The sequence below is a fragment of the Scophthalmus maximus genome, chromosome 11 (assembly GCF_022379125.1).
Source record: "Scophthalmus maximus strain ysfricsl-2021 chromosome 11, ASM2237912v1, whole genome shotgun sequence".
Lineage (NCBI taxonomy): Eukaryota > Metazoa > Chordata > Actinopteri > Pleuronectiformes > Scophthalmidae > Scophthalmus > Scophthalmus maximus.
This window is the reverse complement of record NC_061525.1, coordinates 15,998,384-16,012,359: the sequence shown is the minus strand read 5'-3', so window position 1 is coordinate 16,012,359 and position 13,976 is coordinate 15,998,384. Positions and strand designations below refer to the sequence as shown.

At 42.2% G+C, this 13,976-nt stretch overlaps 1 protein-coding gene and 1 non-coding gene across 8 annotated transcripts in view; both read left to right on the top strand.

Moving 5' to 3' along the window:
• Positions 1-13,976, top strand: part of LOC118298964 (F-BAR and double SH3 domains protein 2-like) — a 51,613-nt gene that overhangs the window by 15,973 nt on the left and 21,664 nt on the right. For all 7 annotated transcript variants that reach the window (XM_035622224.2, XM_035622220.2, XM_035622226.2 and 4 more), the window contains exons 4-10: positions 6,203-6,282; positions 6,532-6,676; positions 6,823-6,956; positions 8,482-8,536; positions 8,640-8,768; positions 13,089-13,211; positions 13,824-13,919. In XM_035622224.2, the coding sequence (XP_035478117.1) occupies positions 6,203-6,282; positions 6,532-6,676; positions 6,823-6,956; positions 8,482-8,536; positions 8,640-8,768; positions 13,089-13,211; positions 13,824-13,919 (762 nt within the window). The remainder of the gene's footprint in view (positions 1-6,202; positions 6,283-6,531; positions 6,677-6,822; positions 6,957-8,481; positions 8,537-8,639; positions 8,769-13,088; positions 13,212-13,823; positions 13,920-13,976) is intronic.
• On the top strand, positions 241-314 carry trnat-agu. Its single transcript has one exon. It is a non-coding gene; the product is annotated as a tRNA-Thr (tRNA).

Here is a 13,976-nt window from a genome sequence, read left to right as displayed (position 1 = left end):
AAGGCACTTTGGATTAAATGTGTTATTTCATGTGCTTGTTGTAATTACTTTTATGAAACTCTTAGTTAGAGGTTGCCAAATTGAAGATTCCTATCACAGCCGACTTTTTGGTCTGCTTCCCGATGTCAAGTGGTCAATCCTAAGAACTAAAACTAGACTTTTCAATGAATCAAGGACATCTATACCTGGTGTGCGCTAATAAAGTGGCTTAGCTTGAGACCTTTGGGGTTAGATCAGCAGGGTGCTGTGGCTTAGTTGGTTAAAGCGCCTGTCTAGTAAACAGGAGATCCTGAGTTCGAATCTCAGCAGTGCCTTTTCCACTAGTCCAACTCAATGACAGAATTATGACAGATGACTTGTTACCCTTCTACCAGTGAGTATTATCAGCATTGACCCTGGTGAGGTGTAACCGCAGAGAGATCAATCTTTTGGATTGGGAAAAGCAACAGTGCATCACCAACAAATGTCTTGATCAAAAAGTTGGTCACATAAAATGTGCTTGATAACTTGAAAGTATTAAATTGGAAATGTCTTACGTGGCACCGTGAGGTGAGGAACACCACGACAATTCCCTCATTAAAGAGACAGAATGCTAACAGAGAGAGCTCTCTCCCCTTCTCCTCTTCAACACATCTCGCTCTCTGTCAGTGTGTGTCTGCGCTAATTATAATCGCAAATCAAATTGCAATTGCAATATCTGTTAAAAAAAAAGTGATTTCGATATTTTCCCCAAATCGTTCAGCCCTACTCCCCACCAGTCAGTCAGAACTGCAGAAGCATCTTGGTTGAGAAGTGAAATGCCAAGGTGAACAACCAAGTGCAGTTTCCCTTGATTCTACTTTTCATGGAAACCCATGATCCAGATGAAGTTGGAGTCCTCACAGATAAACGACGAATAACTACTTGTACCACCACTGTACCATTAAATTATTTTCATTTTCAAGACAGCCAATTAGTTGTATGACAGATTTGTCAGGACACACAAAACCAAAAAACATAGTAGAAGGCTGCATCAGCACACTCCTCTCACTGAGCATTAGTTGAAAGTAGAAACCTGGCCCGTCGCCAACAATGTGAAGTCTGATTTTTATGATATTTGGATGCTGCTGAACCTAAGCACCCTTCATGCGCAGTCACACACATGACGTACACATACTCATATAGACGCTCGGCTGCAAAATCCTTCTGTAGCTTAATGAAAAATGTAATAATACATTATCCATCCAACATATTAACGTCTTTGCTCTGTGCAGCTGTCCACACAATGGCTCTTATTAGTAGCCCTAATATTCATATACATATAAACGAGAGGATGAGAGAGGAGAAAACTGAGTGTGTGTGTGTGTGTGTGTGTGTCTGTGTCTGTGTCTGTGTGTGTGTGTGTGTGTGTTTCCAATGGTCAACCCCTCTGGTTTCAGACACTCATTATCTTCCCCTCTTCGCAGTGTTTTGCCTCTTCCCTGTCTCTCACTATTCTCCCTCAGCACTGTCTCGTTCACCTTAGAAAAAGAGGTTGCCTAGCAACAGCCCCCCCCACCCCCCCACCACCTACTCAGTAGGACAATGGATTTCCTCCTAATTGTAGGTGTGAGCACGTATGTGTCGGAATGTGTCAAAACTGTGATTACTTTTATACTTGCTTGACAAATGGGAATAGATTTTGTTTCAACGCCCAACAAGCGAGCCGCAAGGGACAGAAAAAAAAAGTGGTGAGTGGTGTCCTGTCACCTGAGTGGTGACAGGACAACAGAGTAAGAAAGAAAGTGAAGATGCTGTCTTTTAACCTTTGTCTTTTCACTTTTGTAAGACCAGACATCCCGTCTGGGAAGGAGTCACCCTGAATTACCAGCCGTCAATCAACGCTCCATTTATTTCTGTGTGTGTGTGTGTTATCATGTGAGTGTTAGCTATTTGTCCCGTATTCTCCTCTCCCACGATCAACATTACTGGAATAGTTTTAGGCTGGGGTCACCACTTCACTGTACTGCCCAAAAAGGCCAGCCCGCTGAGGCTGTCGCTGTGTGTCGTGTCCCTCTGGGCGCCACGCGTTACTCAGCTGAAACGTTCTGGCTGTTTTTCATGGTCTTTGAGTTTTGCTGTCTAAATTGTGAATTCTTATAAAGTCTATTTATACATCAGCAGAACTGAAAGAGACTGCCCTCAGTAGATGATCTTCAAATGTAAAACACACTCAAAAGTTCTTTGTAATGGCATTTACATGTTCCTCTTTCCTCTCCATATTTTCTGTCTTTCCTCCATAACCTCCTCTCTCTGCATCTAATATGAAACCAATATTTTATCTTGATTTGGGGAATTAAGTCAGGGAACACAAGAGATGGCATGAGGAAAGTGGTGCATTCTCCTCCACTTACCCCCTGACTTCACCACAGCTTACTCTGCAGATGTGGATGTCAACCTTACCGCACGCACGCATGCACGCAGCGCACAAATGAGTCAAAGAGCTTCAGGGAAGTGAGGGTGCAGACAGGAAGAGAAGGGAGAGAAAATCAAATATATTGATTTAGGAGGAGGTTGAAAAAGTAAGGGGGTTGAAAAGGCAGACAGACAAAGGCAGGAAGAGAGAGAAAGAGAGAGAGAGAGAGAGAGAGAGAGAGAGAGAGAGAGAGCAGCGAAAGTGGCAGAGGCAGAGACGGGATCGCATGAGTGAGTGAAAGAGCCGAGAGTAAACAGACGGCTGAAGTATGGAGGTAACGGAAATGCCTCCGATACATACCTCCGGGCATCGGCGAGCACGCGAATGTATATACCGATTCGATACTAGTCTTTAAATCAGTTAAACTGCACTTTCTAGTGTTACATATTGGCAAATCGCTCACATTTACCCTAACTGGCAACTACTGTTCATAGATAGGCAAAGAAGAAGTGATTTCTTTTTTTTTAATTACAAAAACAGGAGTTGTGTGTGTGATTGAATCTGTTTCGCTTTATGTTTGTCACAAGGAGCAGTTCCACCTTACCCAGACCACATTGGAAGGGCACAGGGGTTGTCATAGCAACACACTGTTCAGGTGGCTGTCAGGTGATGACAGCAGAGGAAGGGGGTGGAGGCTTGAGATGTCCCGTGGAAAATTAAAAGATGGGAGCTAGCGGGCAGAGGATAGAAGCTGAGGAGGTGAAATTGGGAGTAAGGAGCAGAAGAAGCAGTGAGAGAAAAAAAGAGAGAGTGAAAAAGCATCGGGAATCCTCCCCATGTCGGCCAACAGCACGTCAGTGGAGCTGTCACGATCAGTCACTCAGTGTGCTCCTCACCATTCAGTCAGTGCCAAGTATAGCAGCCATTGCTCTTGCTCAGATAGTGGACCTGTCACCACAGACTCAGGCTTTAGGTTGTTTGATGGCATTTATGAAAAGGTTTGAAGGCAGGAAAAGGAGGTGGTCAGTGTCTTGACTGACAACCTCACTCTATCGGTTGCCTTAAATGTTCTTGCTGTCCATGTGTTAAAGTGATCCCCCTACTAAGGTTATTCTAATGTAAAAGATGTAAGAGGGTCAAGCAGCAGTGGAAGTTACTGGGGGTGCTGTACGCAGGAATCAGACGAGTTGACACCATAAAGAGCATTTAGGAAGAAGGCATTAAGCATTAATTGATACACTTATGTCATTTGCCTGCCCTCTGACTATATTTACCCACAGTGAAACTGGAAAGCTCACTGATTGCTTATTCTACAGTACGATCCCTGAATATAATGGATGATGTGGGGGCTTTGCCTCAGCAGAATTCATCACAATCATGGAACAACTTGGGGTATTGCTCCACATCTGTCATGACCCCTAGGTCACCTACAGAAAGCCACATGTAATCAAACAAAAAGAAATGTCCGTCCTTAAGTTTTATCTAGCTTTCTTATGCTGTGATTACATTCAAAGTCAATGCAAAGATGTCAACCTGACATGAATGACGTGACATTTGCATAATTCACTTAAGATTCGCGTGACACGGTGCCGCGAAAGCCAATTAGCGTTGTCATTCTCCCGTCAGTCACTGACATCCAAAATGCAACGGGAGAGTATTTTTGCGAGGATTCTGAAACGCTGTTTCTGAAACGAAAACATGATTAATGTTGAAGTAGTCTAATTATGTGAACCATTATGAGAGAGTTAACTCAGTCGGGAGCATTGTGGTGTGAAAGTCGAGCTGTCAAAAAGAGTCCTCCTTCAAGCCTGGCAGCTCACAGTCAGTGTCTTTTTTAGCTGTCAGTCACTGTCGTCCCTCAACCCACAAATCCACACAAAGGATATGGTATTTTACTCATAAAACTCTCTCTCACACACACACACACACACACACACACACACACACACACACACACACACACACACACACACACACACACACACACAGAGAAAATTATAATCCATGTTTAATCAGCAGGAAGGGGAATTACATCCCTGGTACTACTGTTGCAATGTTAATGTTGAATGTCTCTTCTTTTTTTTCCCACCAAACACACTTTCTCGCATTCTCACAGTCTCTCATCAAACCATTTTCACACCCACCCCACCCTTCCCCAGAGAGTGAAGGAACAGAGATGTTGACGTACTTGAAGCAAACATGTTTCCTCATTTACTGGACAGTGCAGTTTTTGTGCGTTTGTACGTGTTTACCACAAGAGTGAAAGAGCAAAATTACCCTCTTTTTTTTTTTTTTTAAGTAGCACTGTGCTATATCTGGTGCAGTTTATTTTTTGTACACTATCTCTGTTTTGAATAAAACAATATAGAGGGAAAAAGAAAAAAAGAGAGAAAATTCTTGAAAAAATGCATAATAAAAATGAGCAAAAATGAACCAAAATGAACCTGGACTGCTTTGCTACTTTATTCACTTAACGGAAGCTCTGACACAGTATGACTCAAAGTGACACTGCCCTCCGCACTTAATTTAATCCACTACAAAAATATGCGTTCTGTTTGCTGCCGGCTCACCCAAAGCAGAAGCACTGCAGAGGCAATGGGGTTAAGTTTTTCCATTGATATAGAAAAAGGCTCTTTTCTTCTGCAGGACTTAACTGGTGGACACGATCTTGTGTGTCAGCTGGAGGGAACGGAGTGTCATGTTCCATGGAACATGAGGAAAACTAGTAGATTTTTTTTTTTTATGGCGTCATTCATCATCTGCGAGAGGTAAAAAGGCCAAGATGAGAGTGAGAGAATGAGAGAGAGAGAGAGATGTGATTCAATGAATAAGAAAGACAGAGGAGAGGCCATATGAAAACCGAGACAACCCAACAGTTTGTTATGAGAGAGAGAGAGTGGAAAGAGGATGAAGATTTGTGGAAGTTTGTGTTTGGGTTGTGGGGATGAGCGGATTGATAGAGTAAAATTTGGAAAACAGACCCGTGGGAATGACAATGTTCGAAACGGAAAGTGAAAAATGGATCGGGAGATAGAGGAGGGAGATTTGTGAACAGAATTGGGATTATATTCACGTGCTGATTTATGTGATGGATATCAGTGTGTCCCCGAGCTCCGAATGTTGCTGATTGGGTTGTGGCTGTTGTTGTGGTTTGTTAGCAACTGTTTTATAAATGAGGATTCACACACACACACACACACACACACACACAGAAACACAGTGATCCATTAATTACAAAGGCCCACACGGACTCAGTGTCTGCCTGTAGAAGCTTTGACACAGTGACCCAGTCCAGAAGATGTATGTTATCCTTTTGAGCAGCCTCTGGGTCTCTGCTCTTACACACAGGAGCTGTTTGGAGGATTCACGGTTGCTGACACAGCTGATCCATTTTGTACTGGCGTTATCTACTGAGAGCAAAAGTCAAGATTTTGGCTGCGTGCTTGAAATAGAAATATAATATTTCCATTCAAAACAAACAAAGAAAATCCCAAAGTCCAATCAGCCACAGTAGGAGATGTCCACACCTTATCATCAGTCATTGTAAACGTATTCCAGTCATTGAAATATTTACATGTGTTGTATACACCGTGAAGTGTGCGCAGTAGACCTCATTTTCTCTCATCTCAATCACTTTAGGTTGGACATTGTACAAACAAGTCGGATCAGAATCAGTTGTGCAAAATTCTGCCTTTCATGTTTTCAGGTTTCCTTACAGGATGATTTATGTTTTGTCATATACCATCAAAAAGCATTTTCTGAAGGGATTTGTTACAAACTCACTAATCAGATATTCTCACTGATTCATTTCTACTCTTGTGCTTTCAGGCTCTGCAGAAGTTAGCAAGTCAGTACCTGAAGAGAGACTGGCCTGGGATCACTCCCGATGACCAGAGAACAGACTACAGGTATGTGTGTGTACAGGAGCTACAATCTACTTCTGTTTGCTACTTCCATGTTCTCGGTTTTGGTCTACAGAGTCATTATTAACAGGAATAATTTCATTGTAATGTTAAAACCTCGAGCTGGATCCAACTTCTACTTAAATTTTAAAACAAATGCCACGCAGAAAAACCATTTTGTTTACCAATTGCTCTTGGGACTATGAGTTACTAGAACAGCCGCTGAGTGTTGTTGTGCGTTTTCTCTCCGACCAGGAATGTGTACGCAGTGTGGAGGTCCTATTTAGAAGGTACAGTGCAGGTTAGCCAGTCCAGGCTCAACGTGTGTGACAACTACAAGATTCAAGTATCGGATCTCGCCAAGACAGTTAGACTCTACAAGGAGCAGCAACTCAAAAAGGTGAGTTGATGTGCAGATCGTCGGGAGTTACTCATAGTTTCCTGAAGCGATTTATTTTTCTCTCTACAGCATATATTCTGCACTGACTTATGTTGGTCGGCTCTTCCTTTAAAAACTCGCCCGTGTTCCTGTTTCCCTTTTCGCAGACCATAGATCAGTTGAGCGGCATCCAGGCAGAGCTGCAGGAGTCGGTGAAGGAGTTGGCCAAAGCCAAGAAAAAGTACTACGACTGTGAGCAGGTTGCCCACGCTGTACGGGAGAAGGCCGACATAGAGGCTAAGTAGGTTCTCTGTGCATGTGTGTTGATATGGTTGTACTACAAAATTAAAAGGTTATGACTAAGAGCAGCCATACAGTACTCAATGACTTAATGTTTTCTGGGCCTCTATCTGATACATACAGTACGTACAAACAATTTGACTGTCACATACATCCATTCTCCTTTTACATACATATTGTATACTGTCACTCTCATATATGTAAATACTTAACATTTTTGGGAGACATTCAGATTTTATTTATACCCCTTCACTTTGTATCCCTCCAGCAGAACTCATCAACCATTTGGAATTCTCTTTTGTTGTTGTTAAATTTCAAAAATTATGTTAATCAGGTAGTGAACTTGTGCCTTTTAAAATTTTAGGTTTCATGAAATTTTAATTTCCCTCTGTAGTTCAATGGCAGCAAGTTTAGTTGTGTGTGAATCGTGTGGATTCTGCACTTTTTTCTGCAGCTCTACCAGATTTAAAATGTTTTCTCTGTTGCTTCTGATGTAGATTGAAATAATTATGCATTTTTTCCCCCCAGTGTCTTCCTGGTGATCCTGGTGTCTGTTTTGCTTTTTAGACTATCGTTAGCTTAAGATGCTCTCTCAATAAACAGCCAAATAAGTTGGAGAGATTCTGCCATATTTCAACATTTTGGAGCTTTGCACTCACAGTTGGACCAAACTTGGACTGATCCTGTGATGAGTGTTGTTTTATCACAAAGGTGGCTCCTGCTATGGAGACATTTTCACCTCACTGAATTCCAGACTCTGGTTAGCGTCCACATCGACTGGCCAATGAACTCTGTTCTCTATCAACTCAGTAGAAAATCACAGCCACAGAAAATGGCTGCACTGCCTCTCTGCCAGTACATGAGTGGATGTGTGTGTTTTATTAGAGGAAAATAGCGAGTCATTAGTCTTTGTCAGGCAGAAGGAGTACACAGGAAGATTATAATGATGCACAATCTTCACACATTCAACACTATATTGTCCCATAAAGCAGGGGAACATAAAAACACATCTCACACACACACAGTGTAAGCAAGCGAAAGACATCCTCACACACGCCTAATGCATTTTCCATCTATTGTGAAATGTAATGGAATATAAACGATATGTTTCATACATGTAAACACAGTAGAACAAAGAAGCAGACCAAATGCGTGCACACGCGCACGCTCGATGCAAACACACAGGCTTCTTCACCATGATATATATAACACGATGGCTGGATCAGGTTTAGATTGGTGCCTGTTCAGGGTCAATTTATGATGACTTGTCTAAATCAAAGGTTAGACAACAGAGTTATGCTGCTGTTGAAATGCCTGGAGCTTTTTTCTCCTCTCTACCTCATGTTGAATTAAATCCTTCAATGTGAATAAATCCTAAGTCAACGGGGGTATGAAAAATAATATATATATTTTTTGCATTTTTACAAGCACAAGCATAGATAACGTCATATGAATTTGTTCAAAATGAAATTAGATAATGATGCATTATATAATGATTCTCTGCTCTTTCTTTTTTTCCCTCCCAGATCTAAACTGGGTCTGTTTCAGTCGAGAATTAGTTTACAGAAAGCAAGTGTGAAGGTAAGAGGGCTCGCTCAGAGAGACACAGACACTACACCATCGCTGACAAAAATGTTAGTTTCTGTTGTGCAGTATTACAGTGTTGTCTGTCTCTCTCTTCCAGCTAAAAGCAAAGAGAAGTGACTGTAACTCCAAGGCGACCCAGGCCAGGAATGACTACTTGCTCACGCTAGCTGCTGCGAATGCTCACCACGACCGCTACTATCATACAGATCTCCTGCACTGCATACAGGTATTCATTGAGAGAAAGATTCCAAAGCTGTGAGTTGTGTGCCAAAGAATTCACAAGCTCTTTACACAAATCTGGATGTTTTAGTTTAACTGTACCACTATCTTAAACAGAATCCCGTCGGCAGGAGACTCTATAGTTTGTAATGATGTAACCGCATTTTCCTTTACTGCAAGTCTTCGAATTAAGAATCTTACTCACTGATAATACCCAGAGGGATTCTCCAGGACCGGGGACGCATTTTGTGGTTCCAAAATTCAAAGTGGGGAGCCGCTTTGAATCAAAGCTCAATTTAGTATAAAACGTTGTTCTTTTATCAGTTCACAAAGTTAGACTCGCTTTCAGTTTTCCTGTACTATTTGGAAGGGGGAATTCATTCATGAAAAAATGAGGATTTCACAGTTTTGAGTCTTCAAAGAAAGATCCCTGGATTTATGATTTGAAAGGGGCTCATGTGAAGAAGAAAAAAAATCCTGCAATATGAGCCCTCTTGATGTCTGCCCACACCAAATGATTAGTAGGCATGAAATTATAATTTTCAAAATGTTCAATGAAGCGGCCAGAGGGATTATCAGAAAAAACGTTGAGGTAGTCATTTTAAACATTGTTTTGCTGACAAAATTTAAAACGCTCCTCAAAAGGATAAATGCAAATCATAATCGGATCATTACATGCATCTGTCTCATTGCAGTCAATTTGAATGCTTTTTGTTTTGCGTTGATGTGGCTGTGAGATGTAGGTTCCCTGATTTATTAGTGTGCCCAACGCGTTCAGTTGGGACACAGAAGCCAATTGACTGTCATCCCTCATATTCCTCTCCCGTCTTTGTTAGCCCAGCTGCTGTTTGTGTGTACAAACAGCCACGTTCCCTCCGGTGCTACGCGACCTTTTGAGCACAAAAACAGTAATCGAAACATTGGAAGAACTAAAGTAAAACATCTAAAGAAATCTGGGTCTGTTAATCAGTTGCGCTAACACTAACACAAACACAAACACTGTAACAATGATACATGGGTTCATGCCTTGATCTGGTAATAATCCTAATTATTTGCTTGCACGCGAACATGCAGGCAGACACATACTGTACAAAATGTCAGTCTGCTCTGTACAGAGACAGATACACTTTAGCTACTGTGTGGGGAATAACTCAAGCTGCTAAATAAGGATGGTGTTATCCTCTTAAATACTGTAGTCTGAGAAACACACACTCGCAGGCACACATTGGTTCCAAACTGTGACGTTAGTTGTGTTTATTCATTAGAAAATGTAAAGTAAAAGTCATTGTTTCTATCTTCCTCTCTCTTTTTGTCCTTCCTGAGTTGTCTTTCCCTCTCTCTCCCTCTCTATCTTCGGATGCCCCCTTCTCTGTCTCTCCCTTCGATCTCTCCTACTCCCCCTAAGCTCAAATACTTTGCCTTGGGCGTGTTCGAGCATCCATACTATGAGTTCCATTCTGAATAATAGATCCTCGGCTGCTTGCAACAGAAGGAGGGGACTGCAGGGAAACATGCGCACGCACGAATATATGCACGCAAAAACACAAACACAATGAGGGGACATTGCTCGGGGGAAGCAATCTGCTCGTCCCCTCTCTCCCTCCCTCTGCAGTTTGTGAAATTTGTGGTGTTTACAGGTCTTCATCTGAAAAAAATCAATGTTACAGCACCTCCAACAGAGACTTTCTCATTATATCCAAAACTGCATAATGAGAAACTCTGTGTTCTTGTCCACAAGTGTGAGATGACTCACGGGAAGCCCGGCAGCATCAATGGCAGACATTGATCACACTTACAGCCAAACAACATATGCTGAATCACAACAGCAAACAACTACACAACTCAGACAACATTATAGTAACTACAGTATGTTGTCTCCATTTTCACCAGACATCCTCATCTCTCTTTAGCAAGATTGAGCCTTTTTCTGTCTCTAATGTTGAAGACATTTTATTGAAGAATAGAATTGATGAGGAGCCTTAAAATTGATAGCTTTCTTCAGAAGTTTAGAAGTACAATGTGTAAATAATGACTATACTCAGTACTGTACCAGGATGCAGCAGTAACATACACCTCATACTGAGCACTGCTGTCCTTGTCAATGCGACAGTTGTAGGGAAAGGGCAGAGGATGAACATGCTGCTCGACATCTCCCTCTGCTGTTCACAGTCGATGCTGTGATTACTGTCCTCCTTTATAGTTCCGTGTTACACACACACACGCGTGCAGACACACAAACACACACGCAGAAACAAACGCGCACAGACTGTACACTTCCACAGATGCTGCCCTGTCTGGTTCTCGATGGTGTACTTATTGACCAGGCTGTTTCAGTCATTCAACCACAAACACACACACACACAATGACCATGATACGGGGATGGGGCTTTTTCTGGAAGCTGACTCACTTCTTTAGAACACTACCGTAAATGGATGAAAAGAGGAGGGGAGGGAGGGAGGAAATGAGCAAAATGTTGGGGGGAACATTTTGGGAGAAGTCAGCCAAAAAAACCCACCCTTACTGACATAACTTTCTTGTCACTATGCCATTGTTTAATAAGTGCATGTGTGTGTGTGTGTGTGTGTGTGTGTGTGTGAGTGAAAAGGGCCATTCGTGGGTGCACATGAAAGGTTGTAGTCTTGGCCTAAAACATTTCCTGCACGCAGGTTTCTGAGAGTGTGAGCGTTGGCCAGAGGAGTGTGTGGTTGTCTGAGAATTTTAGATTTTGTGTGTGTGTGTGTGTGTGTGTGTGTGTGTGTGTGTGTGTGTGTGTGTGCGTGTGCGTGTGCGCGCATCTGCAGTCTCTGTGTTTTGTTGGACTGGAACCTGAACCCCTTCACCTCCCCCTGCAGCTGTGAGAACGTCATCCAAAGAACACTTGTCCCACGCACACGCACACACACACACACACACACACACACACACACAGGTGTGTCCCCTGTACCCTGTAAATAAAATCTTTTCTACTTTTTCAAATGCTCGCTCTTCTCCGTCTCCTCCTCTCCATTAGCCCCTCCCTCTTCCTCTCTCTCTCTCTCTCTCTGTCTGATCTGTCTGTTTGGCGGCGTTACCCACAGCTTTGGCAGCACAACCACCGCTCCCCGTAGAAACACTGTTCATTTGGACTGGATACTTCATTAAAATGTGTATATTGGTTCACCGGGAACCTCCAATGCTAAGAACTGTCAAATGAACACATCTGCTCCGTTACTGTCCTTCCTTTGACTTTCTGCCACCTTCGTCCTTGCCCCTCATTATCTGTCCCACTCCTTCCTTCCTCTACTTCTTTTTCTTTTTCTTTCTCTCTCGATTTCGTTTTTAAAGGGCAGTAAGGGATTTTGGAGGAAGCTACAGTCTCTCTCTTTGTTGTTGTTGTGATTGTACTGATCTGTGCGCCACGTCCGGTATGGGAGTCTGACGCGCTTACCACTACACCGTCTCTTAACGTGTCGACAAGTGATGTTTACGAACTGCACTCGCACTGTTGTGTGGTGTGGTCCGCTTTTTTTTTTTTTCCGGCGTGCACACACAAAAGCAACAGCTAACAGACGGTGAGGAAATATTTGCTGAAAAATATTGCTCTACAAAACGTGTTTTGCTTTAGAATCTCTTGTTGCCCCTTTCATTGAGTAGAATCTGTGTTAATAAAAGAGTATTTTCAATTTCAGTTACTCTTGTCAGGTAAAAGCTAGACATTTCCTTGACTAAACCTGATGCCACTAAACTCTATTGACCAATAAGAACAATAACAGGATAAGTTGTCCCTCCCCTACAGGAGCAGCAGGAATTATAGGAGCGGAAAAGACACGTCAGTTCACACTAACACATTCTAATCATAACATCTGGGTGGGAAGACTGTGTGTGTGGATTTAAATATTGGTTCACTCGTCCCATGCCTTTCGGAAAACACTACTGAAATGACTACTACTCTAATGTTCATACCTTTATAACACCTTTATAACCTCCAACACCCTGAAGGTGAAGTGTTTCCTCCAGGCTCAAAAAACAATGGGGACATCAAGGACACAGGTTTTGATGTGCTCCGCCTCTCAGCTACATAATTTTTAGATTAAATGATTTGTATAAGCTGAGTGGTTAGCCTTAAAGCAATACCCGTCACACCTGAGTGAAAGTAGAATAAAAATGAATGAAGTTCGAAAGTGTAAATAGTAACTGGCTTTGTTCTCCTGTCTTCTCTTTGTCTTTTTCTTGGTGTCTCCTCCTGATGCCCTTGTGCGCTCTCAATTTATTATGAAGGATTACGTTGAATGGATCCTTTCTTCGCTGTATTAACCCCTGCTCCTTCTTTCTTTTCTATCCTTCCAGGCCTTGGATGGCAGGATCTATGAGCATGTAAAAGACTACCTGGTGGCTCTGTGTCATACTGAATTAGAGGCCTCTCAAGCAACACACAACACCTTCCAGTTCCTGTTGGACAAATCCACGAGGGTGAGTTAGTTGTGGGGAGAGACACAGGCCCTCTGTGCAAATTTTTTGTTTGCTCTCAAAACAGAAACTGTGGGAAATATCCATCAATCTTCTTGAAATAATAACATGATCAAAATACTTCATGTGCAATGTGTGTTTCTTCAGTGAAATGAATGGGACACCTTGACATTTTGAGTTCATGTGTGGTAACTTCGTAGAGAAAAGGGCCTTTGGAAGCATATATTTTTTTAAAGCCAACAAGACTTTTTTCAAGCAAACCATAATGAATCTTGCAGAAACTATGTGACACACTTCAAGGACAGTAAGAAAGAAATTGTTATTTAGTTTTACATTGTATTGTAGCTTCTCTTTGTTTACATTTGATGTGCGTCTTCCCTAAGCTTGCAATGTACTCAATAGGAAATTGAAACACAAATATTTGCGAACTAAAACGACTCACTGATGGATTTTCATCACCACATGGAAAACTCACCCACTGTAGACATCTTCGTTGGGGAGCAGAGCAGGATTCCCGGAGGTTGCAATCTTTTCCAATGCTGACTAAGTTTTTCACTGCAGAAAACTATCATGAAAAAAAAAATCAATGTCTGTCTTTTCCTGTCTCTCTCGCAGATCATACAAGAATTTAACCAGCAGTTGTTCATGCAGGAGAATCCAGTGTTTCACAAAGCACACGACTTCCAGTTCCAGCCGAGCGAATGTGACATGGTGAGACGCTGTATGCACGTCAACTGTGTTGGTATAGTTTGCATTGTTTGTATATGA